We start from the raw sequence: 15,269 nt of genomic DNA on the forward strand, positions 1-15,269 counted from the left end.
GGAATTTTTTTATTTCATTAATGATTATTAATTAATTTTTTTTTAATGTATAAATTTTGTAAAATTAAACAAAATCAACTCATATAAAATTTTAAAAATATTTAATAAAATTGACTACATTTATAATTTCAAAAATGTCAAGTAAATATTTATATTAATATTAAAAATAAATTAATTAAAAGTTTATTACATTTACAATTCCAAAAATGTCAAGTAAATATTTATATAAATAATTAAAATAAATTAATTAAAAATTGACTACATTTAAAATTTAAAAAATGTCAAGTAAATATTTATATTAATATTAAAAATAAATTAATTAAAAATTGACTACATTTCAAATTTCGAAAATGTCAAGTAAATATTTATATTAATCTTAAAAATAAATAAATTTTAAATGGACTAATATAAAAATTAAAATAATATATATATTTTTATTGAATATAATAACATTTTATATATTTTAATATATTTTATTTATAATAATAATATTTTATTAAAATAATTTTTTAAGTAAAAGCATTTTTTAATATTGAAAGAATTTATATTTAATTTTATTGAATAGAATTGTCTAAAATAAAATTGCCAAAAATTATTATTAATTTTGCCTAATATGAATTTTTCTTATTCGTGAATAAAAATAAATATATTGACTGTAGAAGCGTAATATATTTATAAAACTACCCTATTCAGATCTATGATTATTTATAAATATATCTATGATTATTATATTATAATATATATTATTAATATGAATACAAAATGTATATTTTTTTATTGATATCATATGCTATAACTCTCATATTGCACTCATCGCATTTCTTCTCCTTTTCACTTCTCCACTTTCTCTGCATTTGCACAATCTGTGCACAGGGTAATTACTGGTTGTGCATGCCCTCACTCAGTTTGTGTTTGCGTTTGTGATCGGCACCTGCACAATCGCATTTGCTGTCCCATCCATTTCCATTTCCATTTCCATTTCCATTTTCCATTGCCATTGCGCGATCTTGCAACTTGAGAGAATTGCCACTTGGTCGCTGACTCAGCATCTCGCTAGGAGATGGAGTGGAGTGAGCTAGTGAGGGGAGGGAGGGATCATCAACTGGCATCTGTGTTTAGCTCTGCCTCCACAATTAGGCAAGGCAACAGCAACAACAGCCGCAGCCGGAGCAGCAGCCGCAGCAGCAACAGGCAACAGTTAAGGTGCGACAGGTACAGGCTGTACTCGAAACTGGTTTGCAGCTACCCTCGTTGCAAGTCCGCGAGCCAGTTGCCCCGCTCGCCGATTTCCCCCCCTCTCTCATTGTCTGTCTGTCTGTCTGTCTGTGGCCAGTCCATTTGCGCGGCCATTGTTTGCGATGTGTTAACCTTAAGCGATTCCTGGCAGGTTGTTGTTGCTGTTGTTGTTGGCCATGGCAGCCGTCGTTGTTCGCATGTGACTTTTGGGTTTGGCTTCGATCTTTGGCTTTGATATAAAAAAGGGAATAAGAATAAGAGAGAGAAAAACAAAAATCAAATGCGTAGACAATGCAGCGTTGTGTTGATGCTGTGGGAACGCCGCGAATCCTGTGCAGGACAATGGCAATTGCAGCAGTTGCATTTTGATAGCGATCAACGGGGCACAGCATGACAGCCAAAGATGCAGGTTGCACTCGCCTGACAATCCTGGGAGCCTTTCGCTAGACTGAGCCGGCCAGACTGAGCTACGCCAGGGCTAGCCTGAAGAGCTGGAGTCGGAGAGGGAGTTAGAGTTGCAGTATGAGGTAGAGTAGGAGTCAGAGAAAGAGTAGGAGTGGGAGTCAGAGTCGGAGTGGGAGTCAGAGTCGGAGTCAGAGTGGGAGTCCGAGTAATAGTTAGAGACAAGTCAGAATAGGAGTAAAAGAGATAGCCAGTGTGGGAGTCAGAGTAGGAGTCGGAGTAGGACTCAGAGAAGGAGTTAGAGTAGGAGTCAGAGTTGGAGTAAGAGAGAGAGAGCCAGTATGGGAGTCAGAGAAGGAGTCGGAGTAGGACTCAGAGTGGGAGTCAGAGTAGTACTCAGAGAAGGAGTCAGATACGAGTCAGAGTAGGAGTCAGAGTGGGAGTCAGAGTCGGAGTCAGAGTAGGAGTCAGAGTGGGAGTCAGAGTAGGAGTCATAGTAGGAATCAGAGTAGGAGTCAGAGTGGGAGTCAGAGTAGGACTCAGAGAAGGATTCAGACTAGGAGTCAGAGTAGGAGTCAGAGACAGAGTAGAGTCAGAGTGGGAGTCAGATTAGAATTCAGAGTCAGATTAGGAGTCATAGTAGTAGCTGAATGTATTCGGAAAAGCTAGTAAAAGCGAGTTGATCACGACCCTCGCAGCATTTACGATTCATGGGCGCATTTGGTGGTTCAATGACCCGCCTGAGCGATAAATGTTGCAATTGCAATTCAGATACAGAAACAGCTACAGCTAGAGCTCTAGAGCAACAATGCGTAGCTTAAACAAATGTAGCCGAAATGGGGCGCCCGCATCTCGGCCAATCAAAAGAAAAATTGATTGAGAAATTGTGAAAATTGTAATTGAGGAAAATGTGGAAACAGCGCAACGGCAGCAGCGCGACACGCGGCGCAGCGTTTCGCTGCGTTTGGCTGCCGAAACTCTCACAATTAAATAGCAAACAAATTTCTGCCAATTATTTGACATTAATTATGAGACGATGAGGGCCAGCAACTGGACCTTCAATTCTAGATGTTCCTATAGATGTTCGACCCCTGTCACATGCCCTGAGCCCTGTGCTCGCTTCTCACCTCGAAGGCGTCCTGTCAACACACACACACACACACACACACTGAGAGAGATATGAATATGAAAAGATGCTGGTTGGCTTGGGTTTCCAATCGACTTGCACGTTTTGCATTTTCCCGAAAACTCTCTGTGAACTCTTTGGGCGCTAAAAAAAAAAGCCAACGAGTCGAAGAAAATGCCACGCAAGTCATTGACTCTGCAGCTCCATCATGGAAACTATCTGCATGCGCGGTGCAATGGCCGGTGACGCTGTGGATCACAGCTCCGGCTGGCCCAAAACGCCAATCGACCAAGAAGTTTTTCTGCTCTGACCCACTCCAGCTCCCGCCTTGGCCCCGCCCGCAGCGCGCGAGCAAGTTTTGCGTCTGGCAATTAAGCCATGACAGTCCGAGTTCGAGTCCGAGTCCGAGGCGCGGCAATGCAATCAGAAGAAGGTTCGAGGAAAGCAAAAACCTCAAAATGAAACATTTTTCAAAAAATAAAAAAACCAAAACGAAGAAAAACGCATTTAAACGAACCAAAAAAAAAAAAAAAACAAAAAAAAAGTTGGTTTTTTAATGCGCAAAGCGCTTCAAAATCTGTTGCGGCTACCTGTGCCCAGCGCGATCCCCAAGCCCAGAGGCTGCAACCGACGCAAAAAAAAAAAGAGAGAAGAAGACGACGAGAGAAGAAACTGAAACAAAAACAACAAGAAAATCATAAAAAACGATCATCAGAGCGTCGGGGCGAGTCGTGAAAATGTGTTTTCCAAAAGTCAAGCGACGTCGCCTCGCTCAGATTTCATATCTGGGATTACACAGTTAATGCATTTGCTTTGACCTGACCTCGACGACGCGTCGAACCCTTCGATTAGTGCTGCGCCAAAAGAGGATTTGATACAAATATACACACACACATACACACACGCACACACAGATGCATATGTATAAATTTTTTATTCTGATTGTCAACTAGTAGGCGGGCTGCATAGAAGAGTTCTCGATCTGCAGCGCGAGATAAATTTATGGCCCGAACCTGTTTTATAGCCAAAAAACTATATGTATGGAAAGAGGAAAAAGCGAACGAACAATGAAAATGAAATGCATAAACGTAAATCTCACAGCAGGTAGTCCACCTTATATTACCTGAATATTGGCTCTTTTCTCTCAGATATGTGAAGAAGATGGCGACACGCAACACGCAACATGCAACCTTATGGATGACTTGGCTTTGGCCAAAAGAGGCGACGCCACATACTTATTCGGCACTCAGGTTACGTCTAATGCAATTGCAGCCAAGATTATGCACATGATAATGAGTGGAAAAAGGGTTTTCAAATTTTCATGCGCTCGACTGGCGGCGTGGGCGATCCGCTTTCAATTTCTCAGTGCCCTTTGCCGAAAAGGGTTCGATTGATCATCCGATTGACTGGCTGATTGACTGACGGATCGTTTGTCTTTGGGGGAGGGGTAGTGCACTTGCGTGGAAATGCAAACATTTGCATGATATCCTTTGTAGGTGTGGCATGAGAGATGCTCCTCTCGCTCTTTGCGGTTGCGTTTAGTGTGTGAAAATTGTTTGCCCTATTATGATTTTCCCTTTTATATTTTTGTTGTTTTTTCTTTGTTTTTTTTCTTGTTGGTTTTTTGTTTGTGTGTTTTTCGCAGCATTTGATTGCAAACCAGCAGAATTCGTGCGCCAATTGAGTTTTCCTCATTCCCATTCATTTTTTTAGCTGCCTGTAAATTGAGTGAGCTGCGGGTCAAAGGTCGCCTGCTTTAGATAAGAATTACCAATTGGCAAAGCCGCGGGCAGTTTTCTTGCGGATCTGTTAATTTATTGTCGGATCAATTGGGCGATAAGCGCGAAAATTCTGTGAAAAACTAAAAGCAAATAGAAAGCTGTACGAAAACTCTCGCTGATTATTAACCCGTTGCATATTGCATTTGTGTGGCTCGGAAATTTGTAATTTATTTCGTTTTGTTATTTTTTCCGCTTGATTTTTTGTGTTTTTGGTTTTTTGTTCATGCTCAAATGCACCAATACCAACACCGGCGTAGCACTTATCGCAAAACAACAACAAAAGCAATAACAGCATATGAAATGCATAGACAACACCGAAAAAGTTCATTGACTTTCGCATACGAACGGAACACCAACAACAACAGCAGCAACAAAAACACAATTTTACTGCAGTGTCTGCTGCTGCTGTTGCTGCTGCGGGCCCCAACAGCACACAAAAAAAGCAACAACAAATAAATATGGCTGCCCAGCAGCGCAGCGTGCACAAAAGAGCAAACTCCAAAAGAAAACAACAGCAACAGCAAAAGCAACAAAAACTCATATTAAAGTGAAAATGAGCGATAACAACGCAAACATACAAACAGACACACTCGCACACTCACACACACACACACACCCATACATACAGCTGAGGCCGCGCTGCTCCAAGTGAGGGAAAAAACTGCAAGCGAACGCGGCCATAATGCGCTTTTGCTTTAGCCTCTGCTTCGCCATTGTTGCGATCGGTCGCATGAGTGCGAAGAGCGCGGCCCGATGAAGCTCGCAAGCACACAAACACACTCACACACATGCATATGCACAGTCTTTATCATGCAGCTTGCATACATACACGCATGTAAACATATATCTGCAACGAATTGCCTGTAAATGTCGCTCAATTGAACAATTTTTGGTGTAATAACAATTATAAAAGGCTTGTTAAGCTTTACATTCATTATGCATTAATTAAGTTTAATTAATGTATTTTAATGTGCACTTTGCACAATAGCGAGTGTGCTTGCCCTCTCTCTCTCTTGCTCTCTTTTATTCCCAGCCTATATTGGCTGCTCTCACGCTGCTGCATAAGGGAAATTTTCTGTTGGGAATTTCCTCATCGTATTTAAAAAGCTGTTGCATACTTTTAAGCGCAATTGAAATTATACAAATATCTACATACTCTTAGGATTCAAGAAGAAATAGAACTTATAAAATATATGCGGAAAAATCTAAACAAAATTATGCTAAATTATATTATTTATTGTCCAGGCATAATCACACAGCGCATGGTCCTTGTTGCTATGGCAAACAGTTAAACAAAACAAACACTTTGGATTTTGGTAACAGTTAGGTTTTTAATGTACACAATTGGGTGCCTATTTTATGTTTAAGAAGTATGAATTTTGGTACTTTCTCTAGGAAGATAATTGTCTAGTTGTGCCACCTACAGCTCTGCCTTGGCCTTCTCTGGCGCTGCTTTGGTCAGCTTGTGCACTCGGAAGGCGTCCAAAATGTTGAGCCGGTGCTGCAGTTCCACCTTTTTGGCAGCCGTCACCTTGCCGGCCTTGAGGCGCTGCAAACGTTTGGTCTCCTCCTCGACAAAGCTGTAGCCAAGCTCATTGATTTTTTGCATATAGACCAGATACACCTTGGCGTTCTGCTGCTCACTGAACTTGTTGCTCAACTTCTCTGCCTTGGCCTGCAGCTCCTTGATCAGCGCCAGCTGCTCGTCATGCGGCCGGTTGGCATAGTTCTTGAGGGCCTCGTTGAACTCCTTCAGGCAGCCCTCGCAGCCAATGTAGAGCGGCGTATTGCTGCTCACAAACGTCTTCAGGTTGTCGAGCGTAACATCCAGATGGGCTGGAAATTTCACAAACTCATCGACGTTGCCCTTGAACAGGAAAATGCCTGGAAATTGTTTTTCATTCAGCTTGAAACGGTCGCCCAGCGCCTTGTTCTCCTGCTCGCCATAGTCCTTGATGCCCACGGTGGCCACCAGCAGCTCGGCCGTCACCTTATGCGCCGCCTTCGAGAACTCCGCGAACGCCTCATGCTTCTCCCCATACGGAAAGGCAATGTCGAATTTGACCAGCGCATAGGGAAAGCGCACAATGGTCTTGTCAAAGTTGATCTCATCCAAGTCCACGCAGCCGCCGCACGAAATGGCCAAAGTGCGGCGGGTGAGCAGAGCTGCCAGCAGCATCGTCACCAGAAGTTTCAGCATTTCGTTTGGTTTTCTTTTACTTTTGCTGTTTCTTTTAGTGTTTCTTTTACTGCTTCTGTTTCTGTTTTTTGCACAGTAGAAACCTTGACCCGACTCTGCTTGTTGCTGTTTATCGACTGTTGACAATGGCTGAAGAACAAAGTTAAGAGCGAGAGCTCACAGCTCGCGACTTTTCGCTGAAGTCAACAGAAGTGTTTTGGTTGCTATAGCCACGCGGCCAGCCAGCTCTCTCACCTGCCCAACAGTTGTTTGCTACTCGCTCGCCTTCCCTCTCTCTCTCTCTCTCTTTTCCTCTGTTTCTCTCTGGCGATCGAGTTGAACGACTTTTGAACACGTCAGTGTAAGCCAAGCCGCTCAGTTCTAGCCGAGTTCTCTTTCTTCGTACAAAACCGGCTAATGCTCGCCTCTGGCTTCTGCTTTGTGGTTCTCTCTGGGTTCGGTCTGTGTGCTCAGCTTGTTGTTGGGTTCGTCTCAAGTCGATCTTATGTAATTCCAGCTACGGAACAAACAATGTAAATGCATAATAAATCATATACGTGGTTTATTTAACTGATTTGGGCAGATTGGAAAAGCCATTTGGCAAAATGATTTCAGTTCTGCTTCAGTTGGCTCAAACTGATTAGCCATCAGGCTGAGCAGTTGGCCAATCGAGCGATTCCACACACACGCACACACACACACACACGCGTGAATTTTGTGGTGCGTAATTTCAATGCTGTCATTGCTGAATGTCATTAGAGCTGCACATGTGTGTGTGTGTGTGTGTGTGTGTGTGACAGGGGCAGGACAGGGGCGAACGGAAGTTGTAATTTGCAATTGGCCGAAATGGAAACACCTGCAAAGAGACCAAAAAAAAAAAAACTGTCGAGCGAGGCGAGCCGAGGCGAGGGGCAGCAAAAGTAACCCGAAAAAAGAAAAAGTAAGCAACTAACCCCATTATGAGGATTGTCTCTCTGTGTAGGGTGTGAGGGATAAGAGGTGAGCGGCGTGGAGGGGGAGGGGGCACGGGAAACTAGCATTTGCCACACACAATTTTCATTAGAACGAAATTGAAATTTTCCTAATACAGCACAGAGACTGACCTCGTTCCTCGTATGGCCCCTGCACCCCCCCTCTCCCCGCTCTCCTCTCTGTTTTCCCTTGCCCTTTACCAACCAATTCTCCGCCTACTTTTGCGTTACTTCTTCCACCTGATAATGGACATTTTCGGCAATTGTCAATTAATAATTCATGTGCGCGGTACACACATGCCATGGGCACGCCCCCCACCTACCGCCCCGCTGCCCAACCCTAACGAAGCCAAATGGCTAGAACTGTTTGGTTTGGTTTCTCATTTGCGGTTTCGTTTGTTCATTTGCGGCAGCTCGGAAAATTGACCAGTCGGACACGCAATTCGGAAAAACATTTCGAGCTTCACACGATCGATACATGTGTGTGTGTGTGTGTGTGCGTGGGGGGCTATTAAATTATCTTTTGATGGGTGGGCGTGCCCGTTGGGTGGCTCAAGTGCAAAGCTAATATGCGCAATATCACGAAAAGACAGAGAGAGGGCGAGAGAGAGAGAGAGGGAGAGGGAGAGTGAGAGTGTGTGGGGCCTGATGGGGATCCGGATCGAAATCTGTGGCCGACCAGGCGTGCATATGCCGTCAATTGTCCGTCCGCCGACAAAGGCTCGACTCGAATTGCCATTGTTCGGCCAGTCGCGGCCCATTAGTATTAGCCATATTGGCCTCTGGTCGAGCCTCGGCAAAAAGCGCCCAAAAAAAACTACAGATAGATAGAGAAAAAAAGGACAACAAGGACTCGGCAGTTGGTTGTGTACACAGTCGGTTTGCTCTTCATACATTATGCAATCGCTGGCCAGGCAATTTGTTAAGTACACCCCAAGGTGGGTGAGGGGATGGGGGCAAGGGGCAACGACTACGTAGTGCGCTAAAACGCATAATTTGTGTTAAGCTTCATGGCTAACTAGATGTCCTTTGCCACTCGATGGACAGCCGTGACGAGCCTTTAACTATTTTTAACACTCCCCCTCACACATACACTCGCACACACACGCACATCGTCTCACCTGCAATACGTCATTGTTATCCTTCGGGCTAATTGCTAAAGCGCCACAGCTCAAAATCCTTGTGACATTTAAATGATATAGACGCAGTTCGGCTTGCAGCTCTTACCTAACGACCTATTGGCCTCAAAAATAACTTTTTTATATTTAGATATCTATTTTCTGCTCTATAAAATGCAAAGCTCGGGTCTGATTTAACAGCCTACTTAACTCTCTGCTTAGGTCATTTCGGGTGACAAATGATCTGTCAATTTCGAAATAAATGGAAATAAACAGAAAGGGATTTACTAAAAAAGATAAAAACAATATGAAATTATGAATACATGAATGAATGAGGTTATCTTATCTGAGATATAATTTAGGTACTTACGCTATTTCTTAGTGCAGCAATATTCGATTAATAAACTATTAATAATGCTTACATCTATAAAACTTTCACTTCCCATTCATATTTAATATTTTTCCGATATGTCACGTCTGATCGTTTCATACCACCTATCATATCTTATCATATCGTAGCATATCCTTATGAATTCATATCATATCATGTTATTTTGATTTCATATAAATTTCATGTTCATATCATATCATATTGTAATATGTCATCAAAATAATATACATATGTATATCATATTATGTTATTTTGATTTTATATACAGTTAATATATACTATAATATCATATATCATATATCATATCATATCATATGATATTCTATTATATTATTCAATTAAGATCATTTGCGAACTAGATTTATAGTTAGGGATCTATGGATCATATCATGGTAATTCTTGTATTGGAAAGTGCCAGCTCTTAAATTAGGATAAATTTTGCTATTATATATATTTGCCATGCCAATTTTAGGTTGATACAGCTATAATTGTATGATTGTGAAATTTAAACTGGAAATGCTCTAAAAAGTATTATTAGGTGAAGACATCAATAAATATTTTGATTTGGAACTTCGTATTTGAATTTAAATGCTCTCAGAATGATGTATAAGCCTATTGTAGGCCCTTTTTTTTATCATATTAAGAAGGTACGAGTTATTTTGCTGGCAAATACCTAAAAGCAAGCCCAGAACTGTAGTTTATATGTATATATATATATATATGTATACACCTACATACGAGCTTATCTAGCTTCCACGACTTGTTGTGTAAACCTGATAATTGTCTTTGTAAAAACTCAAATAGAAGCTATTGTAATATCGCTGTTAACGCTTAAACCTTCTGACTTACTCAAAAACAATTTACGCCCGTTACCACGCTCGCCTGCCTGACATCTAAAATTTCTTTAGCTATTAGCTTCATAGAGCCTTCTTGAAATATAAATGCATATTTGCCATTGAATAAAGTTTGACACAATTCAAAGGGCTTTGAATGCAAAACTCTTTTTGCTCGACTATTTGTTGAACTAAAAGCATTTTCAGCATTTACATTGTTTACTCTATGAAAGTGTGTGTGTATGTGTTCACATGTGAAGCATTAATAATATAAATTGTTCGACCATAACCTCTTTGTAGCGGACGGGAGGGAGGGGTTGAACTGGTAATAATACTCGTAACACAATGACCTTTATTATGCGAAATGGAAATAAACGGAATGCGCTCGCTGGGGCTATGCGATGTCCTATCTTATGGCCGGCACTAGACCAAACGACATTTGCTTGATAAGAGCGCAAATTCGGAGCGCAGTGAACGCAATCTTGGCGACAAATCTAACGATTACCACATGACATTTTCTCTATTGTCTATATATGTATGTGTGTGTGTGTTTGTGTATCTATATATTGGCCAATACAAAACTAATCGTTTCGACTGCGTCACGGCAATTGCTTGGGAGCCGTAGCTGCCCTCCACTTGCTCCATTTCCTTCACCTGCTTTTCGTTTTTTTGGCAGCGTCAACCTAATTATGTGGGGGAGACACTGGAGCACGGAACTCCAGCTCCTGTAGGGTTCCGTTTTTGTCCAGTCTGACTATGAATATTTCATGCTTCCTGTATGCCAAAGTCATGCAACTATAAGTTTCTTATATGCGATATACGGGAGACATATATAGATCGTACCCAATGCACGCATTGAATTTGTCATAAAGTTTTCCATGGCTCAGTTTCGAATCTATTGCAAAGTGGGCAAATATGTAGGGTATTTGGGTTTTACTAAGCTGTATGTAACTGTTAGGAAGGGGTGTGTTTGATTTGATATATGAATATATATTATAATACTTTAATTCATATAGAATAGAGCCAAGCTCTGATCTCAGTGCAAATTACTACTAGAGACAAGTCAGATCGTCTATGGAATACCTCCACATTATATTAAGGTGAGATTGATATGATTCATAATTAACCTGTCAGAATACTTATATTAGTCTTGAGGGCATTTAAGATTTGCTATATAATACATAGTACTTTTCAATGCCTTAAAATCTTTTAATTTCGACTTTGTTCAATTTTTGCTATTAATGTTTTTGCATTTCCATGAAAAGGGTTTCGGTATTAAACTTAGTTGAGTTTTGTATGCAAGATATATAGATATCATTTATATCCTAATATGGCTTCGATAACCTACATCCGACATCCATGAAAAAGATCTATGCAACAAGATCATAAACTTTACCAAAATGACTTTACTGCAGTTTAGATATGTTATTTATTATTATATAACAATAATATAATATATATATTTGATATACATATAATATTCATATATTGATATATTTAATCTTCGATTAAATTTAATGAATGTATGTAATATTTATAGTAATGTAATATAATAATAATATAAATATATATTGATATATATAATTATTTATAATATTGTTATATCGATAATTGGGCTCATCGATTAAAGTTAATGAATGTGTTATATAAGATTTTGCCTAATAATGTATAAGATTTGCATATTTAATTATATTTTCACCTTTATCAACCTAGTCCTTAGATAAATACAAAAAGTAATACCTATTCGTCATATATTTTCACTAAACAGCAACTTAACTACTTAACAGGGTATTTTATAGTTGATCACATTCTGCCTAGTTGCTTTTTTTTTTGTGTATGAGAAATACAAAGTCCACTAGCACTTGTCCGTTTCTTAAAGGTCATCAAAGTTTTATACAATATATTGTGTGGCATAATTCCATAAATGGGCCATGAAAGTCTTCACCTGACTCCTGACGTCTGGGCTCTGACCATATGGCTAAGCCTCCGTCTGTGGCCCAGTAATTCGCATGCCCGAATTCAAATGTTGGTATCAAACATAATTGGAATTTATTGAAAATGCGTTTCGATTCGGAAAAACTGCCTCGATTTCCACCCTTTATCGGCCATGGGCGTTGAAAATTGACTTTTAACAATAGCTAGAGCACAGAGGGTGGGGGCGGGGATGGCTGGGCCGCTGGCAGAGGTCATCGAGAGGCCGGTGTGCGTGTGTGCGTGTGTGTGTGTGTGTGTGTGTGTGTGCGTGGATTTGTTTTCATGTGTTTATGGCTTTTCATTTGCATTTATTGCCATTTTTATATGAACGAATATCATCTTTGGCAATTGGAAGTGTTTAGCGCAAATTTGTTTTCAATATTTTCGGATGCCAGCTATAAACCGAAATGGAAATGGACCCACGATTCGATTAGCTACGGTCAGTTTTTTTAGGCCGCTCAATTTGATTGCAAAATTCAGTTGATTTCTTTTATGCGAAATGCGTGCGGCGCATACAGAGAGAGGGAGAGAGAGAGAGAGAGAGCTTGGAGTTGTCCTCGGACTGACTTTGAAATGGACAGTCGAAGTGGAAAAGCCAGCTAGAGTTGAGCGGGTGCCAAGGCTAATGAATGTCGTGGCTAATTATGTGCCAGTTAGGCAGTTAATTACGCCTTTTTCAATATTTGTTGAGGAGACGTTTGCCTCGACTTCAGCTCAAATCAAATATTCTCCATGTGCCACACACACACATACGCACACATACGCACACGTCCTCCTTAGACCACTTTCACTGTCAATCAAATGCGCCGCTAGCCGTTGCCCCTAATGATAATTTTCTTAAGCGATTGACCAACAATTTCATTCCATTCCACTCCATTTGCCCATATGGGCCCCCGCACTAACGTCCATTAAAATGTGGTCGAGTAATTAGCCAAAAAATGTTCCTCAACGGGCAGCGAGTGGTTCGAGTGGGCTCTTAACTAAACTACAGTCAAATCAACCCAGCAGAGACAATCATTACGGTGAAGCGTCTAATTAAAGACCGCCGCGAGTCTAATATGTGGCCTTACTATTAGTGTGCTAAACAAGTAAAAGAAAACAACTAATAATATGTCTAGATATTTATTTTACAGGGCACCAGGAAAAGTTTGCTCAAAATATTTTATTTATACATTTTTGAAACAAAGTTGTGCTCATAAGATTCTTTAATTATTCTAATGTGGGCTTAGACATAAGGCTTAAAAATATTATATATATAATATCAAGTATTTGTTTTGAAATATAGTCCTCTTAACTTTTCTTATATTTATTTTAAATTGTGTTTAAAAATGCCTCTTCGAAATTCCCTTAAAAATGCTCATAATAATATATATATATATTTATATTATAATATAATAATAATAATATATATATATATTTATATATATATATATATATATATATATATTTTACATAATTATTTTTTTATACATTTAGTATGTTTAATAAGATAAAAAATACATATTTAATTTTTATTTATTTATTTTTTTAAATTTCTATGTTTCAAAAATGTTCTGCAACATTTAAATTTCTATAGAAAAATGCGATTAAAATTATTAAAACTAAATACATGATATCCACGCACCATTGTAGCCCAATGCCTTTACTCAGCCGATCATCAGCCGTTGGATTATCTCTGGGACTCAGTCAAACAGCAGGGGAAATAAGCGCCGTATAACAGTTTTTGGCGCTTTTCTTTTGGCGCATGCGTTGCTCCAAGCGAGAGCGCGAATTTCCAATGCGAGGGCCAGCGTTGGTGGAGCGCATTTGTTTACAAACAATTGAAAGCAGGCCAAAGAGCGTGGAGCCACTCACCACTCAGGCAACCACTCAACCACCCAGCCACCCACTCGCTCGCTCTCTCATTCGCTGCTGCTGCTGCTGTTGCACTATTGCTGGCATGCAAATGCTTGCCAATTGCTTGGCTCCACTTGTTGCTGGCTGCGGGCAGCATGTGGTGCATGTGGCAATTACTTAGTCCCGTGGGCGGACGAGCAGCGGCTAAAACAAAACTTAAAAAAAAGGAAAAGCGCGCACAGACAGACATGCAAATTGCTGTTTCATGAAACTGAAATAAGCGTACGTCCTGTCACGCCTACACAACTGCTACCCTCCCTCCCTCACCTCCTCTCCATCTCCCCTCTCTAACTGCCCATGTTTTCAAGCGTGACATGTTGCATAAGGGATGGGGAGCAGTTGGAGGCGATTTGCCGCTTAACATTCTTTTTCGCTTTGCCAACGCCCCCCTCCCCCCACACACAATGGGGCTTTTGTTTTATAACATTTTAGCGCAAATTGCCATCAAATCTAATTGGCAATGTCGCGACAGTGTCCGAGTCGAAAATTGTGGGGCCAACGATTTGGCTGTGAATTTTCTTTTTGCACTGATTTCGTTTCACAAGGGAAAGACAAAAGGGAGGGGAGGGGATAGGACTCTGCCATAAATGAATATATAGTAATGTCATGCCAATGTTATTATCTCTTATATACATGATTATCGCTCTTCAGGTTGCCTGACGTCAAGTATTGATAAGGCTGTCTGATCCAACAGAATATATATGAGTTCCTTGTAAGTTCTCAAGGAACTTTGTCCATAGGAATTGCCCGTTGGTGGGGGCGGGCTGCGGGTGTGGGTGGAGCTAACAGCACACATGCGAAATAGTTTTGAAAATTTGATGCAATAGTCGGACCGAACTTTGGTGGCTTTTAGAAATTTTGTTGCCTGACCTCAGCGACATGCAATATGCAGGAGTTTGGAAAACAATAACAACAACAACAACAACAAAAGTGACCACAAAAAAAAGAGAAGAAAAACAGAGGAAATATTCGCAAGAGGATATTTCCACGCGCATTTAAAAATTCATGAGCAGAAAGCACTCAGCGCTCTGGCAGTGGCTATCGTGTCCGTGGACACATGACCGGACAATAGCTGAGAGTGGGCGTGCATGTGTGTGTGTGTATGTGTGTGCGTGTGTGTGTGTGTGTGGTCACTGGCATTGCAATTCTTGGCCGGCTCAGCTGAACCACCAATCGACCGACCCAACTGACTGTTGGATGAGTGGGGCAGGCGGCGACGGGGGACGGCGCTCCACCTCTTTGACTGATGCATTGACCGCAGGCAAGGGTGCAGAATTTCAACGCCTCGCATTTGAAGTTTTATCGGCCATGGAACGCTTTATATCTAAACTATGAATCAATGCATTAGTCAGTCACCTTGTA

General features: G+C 40.7%; 1 protein-coding gene across 1 annotated transcript; it reads right to left on the bottom strand.

The window, feature by feature from the left end:
* Positions 1-5,856: 5,856 nt before the first annotated feature.
* Positions 5,857-9,022, bottom strand: wbl (endoplasmic reticulum protein 29-like protein wbl). The gene is made up of 3 exons (XM_018104397.3): positions 8,817-9,022; positions 6,980-7,241; positions 5,857-6,861 (listed from the first exon to the last, which is right to left on the bottom strand). The coding sequence occupies exon 3, from the start codon at positions 6,743-6,745 to the stop codon at positions 5,966-5,968; it is 780 nt and encodes a 259-aa protein (XP_017959886.1). The 5' UTR covers positions 6,746-6,861; positions 6,980-7,241; positions 8,817-9,022; the 3' UTR covers positions 5,857-5,965.
* Positions 9,023-15,269: the final 6,247 nt, after the last annotated feature.

Source organism: Drosophila navojoa, chromosome 5, assembly GCF_054131105.1.
Source record: "Drosophila navojoa isolate 15081-1374.11 chromosome 5, UAZ_NAV_1.0, whole genome shotgun sequence".
NCBI lineage: Eukaryota > Metazoa > Arthropoda > Insecta > Diptera > Drosophilidae > Drosophila > Drosophila navojoa.